The 12,950-nt window shown below is 35.1% G+C and overlaps 1 protein-coding gene across 4 annotated transcripts in view; it reads left to right on the top strand.

Annotated features, from left to right (window-relative positions):
- The window catches only part of LOC104884662 (LEC14B homolog), a 44,652-nt gene extending 32,083 nt beyond the window's left edge, over positions 1 to 12,569 (top strand). For all 4 annotated transcript variants that reach the window (XM_048637952.2, XM_057393699.1, XM_010669348.4 and 1 more), the window contains 2 exons: positions 9,167 to 9,227; positions 12,147 to 12,569. In XM_048637952.2, coding sequence (XP_048493909.1) covers positions 9,167 to 9,227; positions 12,147 to 12,338 — 253 coding nt within the window. In that variant the 3' untranslated portion in view covers positions 12,339 to 12,569. The remainder of the gene's footprint in view (positions 1 to 9,166; positions 9,228 to 12,146) is intronic.
- Positions 12,570 to 12,950: the final 381 nt, after the last annotated feature.

Below are 12,950 nucleotides of genomic sequence, written 5' to 3'. Positions count from 1 at the left end.
GGCAATAGTGTCACATTTCTCCCCCCGAATAGGTTGCTATTGAGAAAAATCTTGTCTTGTCTTCTGCCATGTGCTTGGTGTTAAGAGAATAATAAAAAATAGCAATCCTACAATAAGAAAGAGAATTAGGATGGGACATTAATTTAGTTTACTAAATTAAAATATTGGTTGTTACTATTTGCTAAAAACTAGGTGGGTGACATTGTTTTAGAAAAACTATAAATTAAGTTTTTTGTTTTTCATTTTCATATCATCCCAAAAAAGAAAAAAAAAAAAAGGAAACACAAAGAGAGAGAGAAAAGCTTTAAAGAGAATGTTTAGAGAAAAATTCTTGGGTGAAATTGGGGTGTGTATGTATTGTGAGTTGCAATAAGGGTTGTGAACACTTGTGTATTATTTATCATTTCAGTAAAAGTTTTGCAGCGTATTTAGAGATAATAACACTTGTCGGATAATTAATTTATTTGTGTGTGTTATTTAAAATATTATTGTTATTCCTACTAATCTGATTTACAAAGGAGTTGCATAATTTCCTAACAACTGGTATCAGAGACGAGTTGGTAAATTTTGTTCGTATCCATAGACGAATCGTAAAATACGATCCAAAGAAGTTAGATTTGAGTGGGAGCAATGGCTGCAGATGAAGGAAAGATAAAACTCAAGAAATTCGATGGTGTAGATTTCGGGTTTTGGAAGATGCAGATCGAAGATTACCTATACCAGAAAAAGCTTCATGAACATCTCTCGGAAACTAAGCCAGAGGGAATGAAAGATGAAGATTGGAATCTTCTCGACAGACAAGCCCTCGGAGTTTTGCGATTAACGTTATCACGCAATGTCGCTTTTAATATAGCAAAGGAAAAGACCACGACAGGTCTTATGAAAGCTCTCTCGAATATGTATGAGAAGCCATCAGCCTCTAATAAAGTTCATTTAATGAGGCGGTTATTCAATTTGCGGATGTCGGAAGGTGCATCGGTAGCTCAACATCTCAACGAACTTAATTCAGTCACAACTCAATTAAGTTCAGTCGAAATAGATTTTGAAGATAAAGTTCGAGCATTGATACTTTTGTCTTCATTACCAGATAGCTGGAGTGCTACAGTCACAACTGTGAGTAGCTCGTCAGGCAGCAATAAGTTGAAATTTGACGATGTTCGTGATCTGGTTCTTAGTGAAGAGATCCGACGGAGAGAGTCGGGTGAATCATCAACCTCTTCAGTATGCATGTAAGAGGAAGAAATTCAACCAAAAGGAATGAACGTGGAAGATCAAGCTATCAAGGTAAATCTAGAAATTGGAGATCGAAATCAAGGACTGCCAATAATTCAACGAGCTCGAAGACTATCGAGTGTTGGAAATGTGGGAAGACCGGGCACTACAAAAATCAGTGCAAGAGTGCACCGAAAACTCAAGAAGCGAAGGCAGAAGCAAATATCACTTCTACCTTGGAAGGAGATGATGCGTTGATATGCTCTCTTGAGAGTAAGGAAGAGTCTTGGGTGTTAGACTCTGGAGCATCATTCCACGCTACTTCGAAGAAAGATTTCTTCGAGAGGTATGTCCCTGGAAACCTTGGAAAAGTATATCTTGGTGATGATCAACCTTGTGATATTGTTAGTAAAGGTGTAGTGAAGATTAAGTTAAACGGGTCAGTTTGGGAGCTAAAAAATGTCAAGCATATTCCCCATCTAAGAAAGAACTTGATCTCAGTCGGGCAGTTGGCTAGCGAAGGCTATACTACAAACTTCCAATGAGATAATTGGAATATTTCAAAAGCTGCAATGACAGTTGCGCATGGTAAAAAGAGTGGTACCCTTTACATGACAGCAGGGGCATGTTGTTCAATTGCAGTTGCAGCAAGGAATGAAAATTCCAAATTGTGGCACCAAATGAGTGAGAAAGAGATGAAGCTTATGCATTCGAAAGGAAAAATTCCATAGTTATAGTCTGTTGGAACTCATGAGTAATTACTTCTAGAAACCCATATGAGAAATGGCTCATTTCTTACAAGTCCTAATTTTGTTAGGATTTGTGTTGTAATCCTACTTATAGTAGGAATAGGACTCTTGAAATCTGAATTTTATTAGGATTATAACTCCTTGTTTTGTTAGGTGTATAAAAGTTTTCTTATTCTAGTTGAATTAGAAGTCCAAATCCTAGTTGGATTAGAATTAGAAATCTTCACTTATCTTCTGCCATGTGCTTGGAACAACCATTGTTGAGGTACCATGTGTTGTTCGCTAACACTTGCAAATGCACCTAATTGTTATTGATAGATGTAGGAACCCAAGTTTCCTTGGTTTCTGTGTAGACACATTAGCTTTAGATTTTATTTCCTACATTAACATGCCTTTCATTCTTTTTCACAAAGTATTCTTTTGGGAACATAACCTATTCAAGCATCTTGTCCCACAAAAAGAACAGACTTTGGTGCTTGGAAGATCCACATATGTTTTATGTTTGCCACTATTCTGCTTATAGTTAAAACCTAGACCTTGAGTCTGTTTTGGTTAGGCATTCGGAATCCACTTAGGAACTTCCCGTTGTTCAATACTTCTACCCATTCTAGCTTGAGCAAGTTCCAATGCCAATTTTCGTATGAACTTGTAAAACTTCATATGTACTCAGAAGCATTATTCAACAAGTTTGTTTGTCAAACAAGTCATTACCAAAACTTATAAATCAACAGCTTTCAAGCATGTAACTATGAGGTAAAGCATGATTTAAATTTTCAAAGTCATCAATATACTTCTCCTATCTTGTTCCAGCTTATTGAACTTTTCAACAATTTTGGTACTACTTTCATCTCTAAATCTTGTATTTTGATCAATCACAAAGTCATCCCAATCAACTCTTTTTCTCACAACTAAGTGACTAGTTATCCAACATTCAGCATTATTAGTCATGTGTAAAGAACCTAAATCTACCTTCTGCACTTGAGCAATTTTACAAAGTGTAGAATATTTGCTACATTTTTTAATCCAAAGCCTAGCATTTGTGCCATCAAATCTACGAAACTCCAGTTTAGGCACATACCTTAGAGACCTTATTGAGTTGGCCCCTCTTTCACCATCAAACCTTGGAGATACTGAGCTTCTATCACTCTTGAACTCAGGAATCGCTTGCAATATTTGAGAATTGAACTATGGATTCTTTAATGAACTTAGATTGTGCTTCTCGTCTGTGGGAAAATAATGTCTCACCATTTACTAAACATAGTAAAATAGTTTACTATTTATCACAATTCACATTATATGAATTATCTGCTTTTGTGTGAGGAATGTGTGGTTAACCATTCCTATAATTAGCTATGTTATTTTTATCATTGTCATGCTATTATAAATAGCTTAGTGTTTGTTCAGAATTACAACAACATTTACATTGTATATTCTCCATATATTTATTAACATTCCATTTTATCATTGTGGAATTACTATTGCATCTTTCGCCAGTATAATTTTATTGTCTTTATTAATTTCTCTCAATCTTTGGTTGAATCTATCGCTTCCGCGCACTCTAACCCCTACAAATTGGTACCAGAGCTTTATATATATAAATTTTGATATTGAGAAGTTTGATGGTAAAATTAGTTTTGCCATATGGCGAATTCAAATGCAAGTCATTCTTACCCTGAATGTTTTAAAGAAGGCTTTGGATGGAAAGTCCAAAAAGTCATCCACTTTGACAGATGAACAATGGGATGATATGGATGAGAAAGCGTTGTCCGTAATTCAGTTATGTTTGTCTCGTGAGGTGTTACGTGAGGTCATGAGTGAAAAGTCCGCTGCAGATATTTAGGCTAAATTAGAATCTCTTTACATGACCAAAAGCCTTGCAAACAAACTTCGCTTCGAGGAAAGATTCTTTACACTCAAAATCGCAGAAGGTACTCCTATTCAAACTCACCTTGATGAGTTTAATTCTATTATTGTTGATTTGGAGAACTTGGATGTCAAAATTGATGATGAGGATAAAGCTGTTTTACTTATTATTTCACTACCACTCTCATATCGGCACTTTAAGGAAATAATGTTATATGGAAATTATGTTACATTATTCTTTAAAGATGTTAAGTCTCACCTATTATCAAAAGAAAAATTTGATACTGATATAAATTCGGAACATTCGGGTGAAGGCTTGGTTATTAGAGGGAGAAATTTTGAAAAAGGTAGTTCAAGTAAAAACAGGTTTAAATCAAAATCTAGAGATATCAAATCTAAATTTTGCCGTTATTGCAAGAAAAAAGGACACGAAATATCTGATTGCTACAAGTTGAAAAATAAGCAAGAAAAAGAACAAAAGGGTAAACAACCTGAAACTCACGCCAAAGCTGGTGTTGCTGAATCCGGGTCAGATGGGGATTTATTATTAGCAGCTGACTCCGAACAAAGATCTAGAAATGAATGGATTCTTGATTCTGGTTGTACATTTCACATGCCACCGAATAAAGATTGGTTTACCACCTATGAACCAGTTGATGGTGGTCTTGTTTTGATGGGAAATGATGCTCAATGCAAGGTTGTTGGTAAAGGTACGATCAAAGTTAAGACAAATGATGGCGTTATTAGGACTTTGACCGGTGTTAGACATGTTCCCGATTTGAAACGAAACTCATTTCCTTAGGCACCCTTGAATCACTTGGGTGTAAATATTCTGAAGGTGGAGTTTTAAAAGTGTCCAAAGGTGCTCTTGTTTTATTAAAGGCAAATTGATCTGGTAGTAGTTTATATGTGCTGCAGGGATTTATGTGGATTTATGTGCTATAGGGATTTACTATTACAGGATCTACAGCTAGTGCCTCATCCAACAATGACGATACGAAGTTGTGGCATTTGAGATTGGGCCACATGAGTGAAAAAGGAATGCATGTCCTTAACAAAAGAGGTTTCCTTGGCAATTATTGTAACGGTAAGGTTGGTTTCTGCGAGCGTTGTATTTTTGGCAAGCAGAAAAGAGCTAGCTTTTCAAAAGGCGTTCACCGAACCAAAGGTACATTAGATTATATTCATTCCGACCTTTGGGGTCCTTCACAAGTTCCTTCCAGAGGAGGACGTCATTATATGTTGACCATTATTGATGATTTCTCAAGAAAACTTTGGGTCTATTTTCTTAAGTGTAAAAGGGATGTATTTTCAACTTTCAAGGATTGGAAAACCTTAATCGAAAATGAAACTGGTAAGAAAATTAAAAGGCTGAGAATAGACAATGGTCTTGAATTCTGTTTAGATGAGTTTAATAGGTTCTGCAAGAAAGAAGGTATTGCAAGACATCATACCATTCCAGGTACTCCACAACAAAATGGAGTTGCAGAACGAATGAACAAAACTATTTTGGAGAGAGTTCGTTGTATGCTCTCTCATTCTGGCTTGAAAAAGGGATTTTGGGCTGAAGCGGCAAACACTGCAAGCTATTTGATAAACCGCTCCCCAAATAGATCACTTGATGGTAATATTCTAGAAGAAGTTTGGTAAGGTAATCCTGTTGATTATTCTAATCTTAGAATATTTGGTTGTCCTGCTTATTCGCACGTTAGCAATGGGAAATTGGAACCTCGTGCTAAAAAGTGCATATTCTTAGGTTGTGGTTTAGGGGTTAGAGGTTATCGTTCATATGACCCTGAGTCTCGTAAAACCTTTTATAGTAGGAATATAACCTTCAACGAAAATGAAATTATATCTTCTGGAGAAGAGAATTGTGTTTCTCATACCATTACAGATCATGAGAATATTAGAGTGAAGGTGGAGTTTGAGGTCTCATCCTCAAAATCAAAGGATGTCCCTACTTCCTTAGCTCCATCTGACGATAATACTGTTATAATTGAAAATACGAATGCGCAACGTCTACCACAAAGACGGGGTTTACCAGAACCGTGGTCAAAGGCTCAAAATCTTCCGGATCAAAGACCAAGAAGACAATCTCAAAGATACATTGGCGAAAGTGCTAATATCGCATATGCTTTGGTTACTGCACAAGAAATTGATGATTCCAATGAGCCTAAAAATTACGATGAGGCTATATCTCGTGCAGATTCAGCAAAATGGATTGCAGCAATGCAAGAAGAAGTTGAAAGTCTTCATAAAAATGAAACTTTGGATCTGGTGAAGTTACCCGAAGGTAAACGAGCTATTAGTTGCAAGTGGTTGTTTAAGAGAAAAGAAGGCATCCTTGGCGTTGAGAATGCAAGGTATAAAGCACAATATGTTGTTAGAGGTTTTGATCAAGAAGAAGGTATTGATTTCAATGAAGTATTTTCTCCTGTCGTTCGTCATACCTCAATTCGTGTATTACTTGCTCTAGTTGCTTTGCATGATTTGTAGTTGGAACAGTTAGATGTCAAAACTGCTTTTCTTCATGGTAACCTTGAAGAAGAAATTTATATCCATCACCCCGAGGGGGGATTCATAGTTCCTCACAAAGAGAATTATGTATGTCGTTTGAAAAAATCTCTTTATGATTTGAAACAGTCTCCGAGACAATTGTACAAAAGGTTTGATTCCTTTATGATGGGACAAGGCTACTCAAGAAGTAGTTATGATAACTGTGTTTATTTTCAGAAGACGTCAAATGGGTCTTTTATATATTTATTACTCTATTTTGATGATATATTGATTGCTGCGCAAGATAAATCTCTAGTCAGCAAGTTAGGATTTGATATGAAGGACTTAGGTCCTGCCAAGAAAATTCTTGGAATGGAGATAAGCAGGAATCGTCAAGCTGGAAAACTCTTTTTATCACAAAAAAATTATATCGTGAAGATGCTTGACAAGCTCAACTTGAAAGAGAGTAAACCTGTTAATAATCCTATTGCTGCTCATTTCAAATTGTCCTCTGAATAATGTCCACAAACAGACGAAGACAAAAGGCGCATGATTCATGTTCCTTATTCTAATGCTGTTGGAAGTTTAATGTATGCCATGGTGTGTACTCGACCAGATTTGGCTTATGGAGTAAGTGTTGTTGGTCGGTTCATGCACAATCCAGGCAAACAACATTGGGAAGCTGTAAAATGGATACTTCGATACCTTAAGGGTTCTTGTGATATTGGTTTGATCTTTGATAAAGAAAGAGTTGATCCCGGTGGTGTAGTTGGTTATGTGGATGCTGACTATGGTGGTGATGTACATCGGAGAAGATCAATTTCATCTTATATTTTTACACTTTGTGGCTCTGCTATTAGTTGGTATTCTTCATTTCAAGCTATTGCGGCTTTGTCTACAACTGAAGCAGAATATATTACTGAAGGTATGAAAGAGGCTATATGGCTCCGAGGTTTGGTGTATGAGCTTGGTTTACAACAAGATATTCTTGTCGTATTTTGCGATAGTCAAAAGTGTTGTCCACTTGACCAAGACTAGTAAACATCATTCTCAAACCAAGCACATTGATATCAAGCACCACTTTATAAAAGATGTTGCAACAGGAGATCTCGTTGTCGAAAAGATTCATACATCCAATAATCCTGTTGATATGTTAACAAAGCCACTCCCAGTAGCTACATTTGAACATTGCCTTAACTTAGCTGGAATCACCTGGTGAAATGGCGAGCCAAGGTGGAGATTTGTGGGAAAATAATGTCTCACCATTTACTAAACATAGTAAAATAGTTTACTAATTATCACAATTCACATTATGTGAATTATCTGCTTTTGTGTGAGGAATGTGTGCTTAACCATTCCTATAATTAGCTATGCTATTTTTATCATTGTCATGCTATTATAAATAGCTTAGTGTTGGTTTAGAATTACAACAACAACATTTACATTGTATATTCTCCACAATTCACATTATGTGAATAATCTGCTTTTGTGTGAGGAATGTGTGCTTAACCATTCCTATAATTAGCTATGCTATTTTTATCATTGTCATGCTATTATAAATAGCTTAGTGTTTGTTTAGAATTACAACAACAACATTTACATTGTATATTCTCCATATATTTATTAACATTCCATTTTATCATTGTGGAATTACTATTGCATCTTTCGCCGATTTTATCGTCTTTATTAATTTTTCTCAATCTTTGGTTGAATCTATCGCTTCCGCGCACTCTGAACCCCTACATCGTCTTTGAGATTGCTCTTTTAGTCTCGGTTCCATCCTTTCCTTCAACAATCTCATCTGTTCTTTCGTTGTTGATGATGAACTTCTTGTTGCCCGCATTTAAATTCTTAAAAAAGAATCTAATTTTTACTCAATGTTTTGCGCATTTACACAAACAGCTTACAACACTCACCACCATGAACAGAAAAAAATACATCCCCCGGTCTCTACAACTTTCTTTCTCATCATCCAAAAAAAATCTCATGACTCATGACCAAATACAAAATCATTCCATCCATGGTATAAAAAAAGTTCATAAGTTTTCTCTCTCTCCTACTTTTTACTTCTTTAAAGTGTTACAAAATATGGCAAAGTGGATATCATTTTATAGATCTAAAAAAATTATGACCATTGGTATTTTTATTTTTCAAATTTGTAGTTTTTATAATATAGCCATTTTAATTTGGCAAATACATATGTTACACAATTTCCCACCGCTTAGTGAGGCCCTCTTTTTTCATGACATTTTTTTTTGTTTAACATATGACCAAAAATATTTTGCATCTTGTTCATGATGGGGTGAATATTTTTCTTGTTTTTGATCCCACGAACTATGTTTTGTCCTTGGGGTCGATGTCTTATGTGCATTTCAATTTTTTCATGAACTGAAGGTAATTCTCAATGTTATAAGTTGTTTTAATGGCGGAAGTGGGTTATTGGAGAAAATTGCTCTTATACCAATGTTACAGGAGTCTAGGACTTCCATGGTTAACCTAATAATTTAGGAAGAGAGATAAAGAGAAGAGAAATGAGAAAATAGAGAGAAGTTGGATTAATTTTCTGAAGGAATTATTGCATGGGTTTAGCCTCCTATTTATAGTTGTTCTAAGACCAAACATCTTAATAAAGGATTGAACTAATCTGAATTACAGAAGTGAGCTAAGACATACTTTCTTTTTGACTTCTTTTGCAATTGTCAGTCTTTGTTGTAGTTGATGATGAAGTATGTGGTATAGGTTAGGTGGCATCTTGCAAGCAACTAATAATGGTTTTATGTGATGTCTATTGTCTAGCGTTACCATTATTTGCTTTAGATTCTAATCTATGCACTCACTTGTTGCAGCACCGGTCAAAAATACATTTACACTGGATCAAATGACGGGGCTGTTTATACCTATGATTTGGTAAGTGTTACTTTTATAATTTTTGTGCATGGACGAATTTGTCGGGAACTCATATATCAGGGTCAGGGCCTTTCTATAGGAATTTGCGATATTGGTAACCAGAGTAGTATGTTAATAAAATAAAATAATAAAAGAAACTAAATAACTTGTTTAGTAATCTTGACCTCGTTTAAATAGTAAAGTATTTAAATTGACACCGGGGTAAATCCTTATTTGCGGTTCAATTCCTATTTAGGGCAATTTTTTATCCACCTTGTGACTTGTGAGTACTGAGCTGCATAACTAACAAATTCTGGATAACATTTTTATCCATTTCATTTCAATGAGAATGACAACTATATACACAAAGTAAAGGAAATCCAGCCCACCAAGTTCAATATTCAAAGAAGATCAAGAGGCTAATTACTAAATTTATTTAACATTAAATTACTAGCTACTGAATTCTCATATTAGCAAAAGGCTAGCTTACAACCGAAACAAAATAACTCACTGTTGTATCCTAATCTCCCCCCTGAAGTTGGACTATTCGAATGTGTGAATGACAAACAACCCATTAAGAAATAAATTTATGGGGTCCTGGGCTCGGCTTTTGCAAATACACCAGTAAGGTAGAAATTTGTGTGGAGCTGCACAGTCACAGTAGCTTTATTCGAGAGAAGCTCAGACATAAAATAATAACCTATGTTCCTAACGCTCATAGAAAACATTATTCGCTACAAATCTTGCTGCAATTAAAAGCCATACAAGAATTATCAGCCTCGGTCAGTGGCGGATCTTGAAAGATTTGCTACAGGTGGGCAGATTTTTCCACAATAACATATTAACATATATTGAAGTATAAAATTATAAGAACATATGAATATACTTCTAAATCAACTAGTTATATATACTTATATTTTATATATCGTTTTAAATACAACAAAAGGGTTTTATATTTCGTTGCATTTAAAACGAAACTGAGGAAGTAGTATAATTTAATAATCACAACACAATGATATTGCTTGAATGTACAATAATTTATAAAGCAAACAAAAGCACAAATCACACATCACACATGATAACATGAATAAATTTTCAATTGAAAAAAAAATTGAAATACTGTGATGATTGATGATTGGCGTCAGGCGTGTGATAACAAATCACATTTCACAAGATTGATAAAAAAAAAAAGGTGATGCCGTGTTACTGCAGTATTGCAGATTTCCAGTTCAGAAACTTACCAAAATTCAGATTTTTTGCAGACTGTGATTGCTTTAACAGAGCAGTTTTTCCTTTTTGGTTTTTTACTTTGTCAAGTTTTCTTAAAGCCTACGGGGGGGCAGGCCGCCATTGGCCTCGGTGGAACAATGAGAGCACATAGTAGGCTTTGTTTTTATGTTCCAAGTAGGGTTGTAATTTGGACAGACTGAAATAGACTTGTCAAATCCAAATCCACTCTGAAATATTTAGAATTCGAAAATCTGAGTCAAAATCGTTTGAAAATGGGACTCCATTAGTTCAAATCTTGTCCAGTCCATTTCAAAATTCATAACTATTTAGAATAGGAAACTTACTATTTTTCCTTCTACGCTCGGATAAACCCGTTTGTAGCTCATACTTTTTTTTAATGAATAAACATGAAACTACGTGATCGAGCAAAGGTTGAGTGTGGAGATCTTGGACAACGAGTTTAGCTTTATGCTGGGAAGATCGACTATAAAGGCTATCCATCTTATGAGATACTAATAGTGAACTATCAAGATAAGAAGGATTTACATATGGTTTTCTAGTGGTCATTGATTTGAAGAAGGTGTATCTCAAGCTACCGAGGAAGCTGTAACAAGGAAAAACATTTCAAGATAAAATATGTCATCATTAAGGACATGTATAAGGGACTTAGCACGAGTACTATTGGGAATATTGAACAGTTCCAAATTAAGATTGGAGTAGAATCGAAGTTATGCACAACCCTTTTCTTTTGTTATGGTCATGGACGAAAAGACTAGGATCAATTCAAGATGATATATGTTGATGCATAATGTTTGTAGATGACATTGTATTTATTGATGAGTCACAATAAGGCGTGGAATATAAGTTGTTTTTGACAAACTTTGTTCTCCTTTTGCTCGATCTTGTGATAAAAATTTGTTTCTAAATGCTTCTTATATTCGAAAATCTGTCAAAGAGTATTATCTTCAATATAAGACTTGATTTGATTTTAAGAAAATACTTCTTCCGTAACAAAATAGATATTATACTTTTAAAAACACACTTTTTTTGGTAATTTTTTTGAAGAGGAGAGAAATAGAGAGAGAAAAAAGGGGACCCATGTGATAAGAGAAAGATTGTTGCCTAAAAAGGAAGTGTAATTGTTACAGTCATATTTAGAAAGGATAATATCTATTTTGTTACAGAGGAATTGTGTGTTTTGTGATAGAAGGATTTAATTAATATGGAAAGGATTGAAACATTTAGGCTTAGAAAAGGGTTTTATTAAACATGTGAGTAGGCCAATCGTCCAAGTCCCGTGTGCATTTTGGTAGGCATTTGACAATAGTGGTCCATATAAATTGCATTTTCTCATTAAGAGTCTACAACTTCAAATTTTCCTTCATATTTGTGCTTGATAGTGTTTCAAAGTGCGAATTAATAAAATTGATAAGTTATCATAGTGACATGAGCGTGTTTAATATTCTCTCTGAAAACATGTTTTTTGAGTTGTCCATCCACTAGAGATAACAAAACGTTCTTTCTAGAAAATTTACTGCTTTGTGCTTTTCTATCTTCAACTTAATCTTGACCTCAGTTGGCGGCAACTACTACTGGGAGTTCTTAATCTTCAAGAACAAACTGGTTATGTTTTTTTTTTTTGTTGTTGTTTGTTTCTTGTCGATTCACTGTAGTAACTATTTTTTTTTACCTCTCTTCTAATAACAATAGGTGACTGGGGCATTGGTTTCCAAACTCAACCATCATGAAACAACAGTGAGAGACTGTTGCTGGCACCCTTACTACCCGGTGATTGTAAGCTCGTCATGGGATGGGATGATCATGAGATGTGAATTTCCTGGCAGTGATAAAACTCCGCCATCTCTGAAACAGAGAAGAAATCATAGGTTATACTTGAACTAAAGTTAGATTGTGGGTGCAATGTGAATTAGGAGATATGGCTACATTAAAATGAAACGATACTGTGAAATGATACTGAGATCCTCTTGCATATCTTCGTATGATTGCTTAATTTTATTGCAATGTAAATTATGTAGTTATAATCAATAGTAAATTGTTTATCGTTACAAATAGGACTGTAAATTGTGTATTGTTGTAATTTTATAATTGATATGTCTTTTCCTTTTAATCTCACGAACTTATGTGGACATATGATTTTAGGAGTGTGGGTATAAGTCACACATGTAGGGTCTTATCCAATCAAATTCTTACAATGCACAACTCATAGTTGGCGACATTTGCAAGTAGAGAAGGTTCGAAGTTTCTAACATACAGAAATTATTAGGCGTAACCGTTACCCATAACTTAGTGTAATCCTTCTCTCACTTCTCGTTTACGTTGCTTTTCGTTTTTTTCAAATTCTCTTTCTTCTTCTTCAATAACGCTTTTTTCTTCGCCAAAAAACGTCACCACAACACCACAATCTTCACTGTCACTGCCACCTTGCTGCCGGCGCTGTTGCTGGGTGTTTCGACGCCCCTTGTCTTCTTCGTTCTTTGATTTGTTGGTTTAATT

This window comes from Beta vulgaris, chromosome 3, assembly GCF_026745355.1.
Source record: "Beta vulgaris subsp. vulgaris cultivar EL10 chromosome 3, EL10.2, whole genome shotgun sequence".
Classification (NCBI taxonomy): Eukaryota; Viridiplantae; Streptophyta; class Magnoliopsida; order Caryophyllales; family Amaranthaceae; genus Beta; species Beta vulgaris.
Note: the sequence above shows the minus strand (reverse complement) of the source record. Positions and strands in the feature narration are given on the sequence as shown.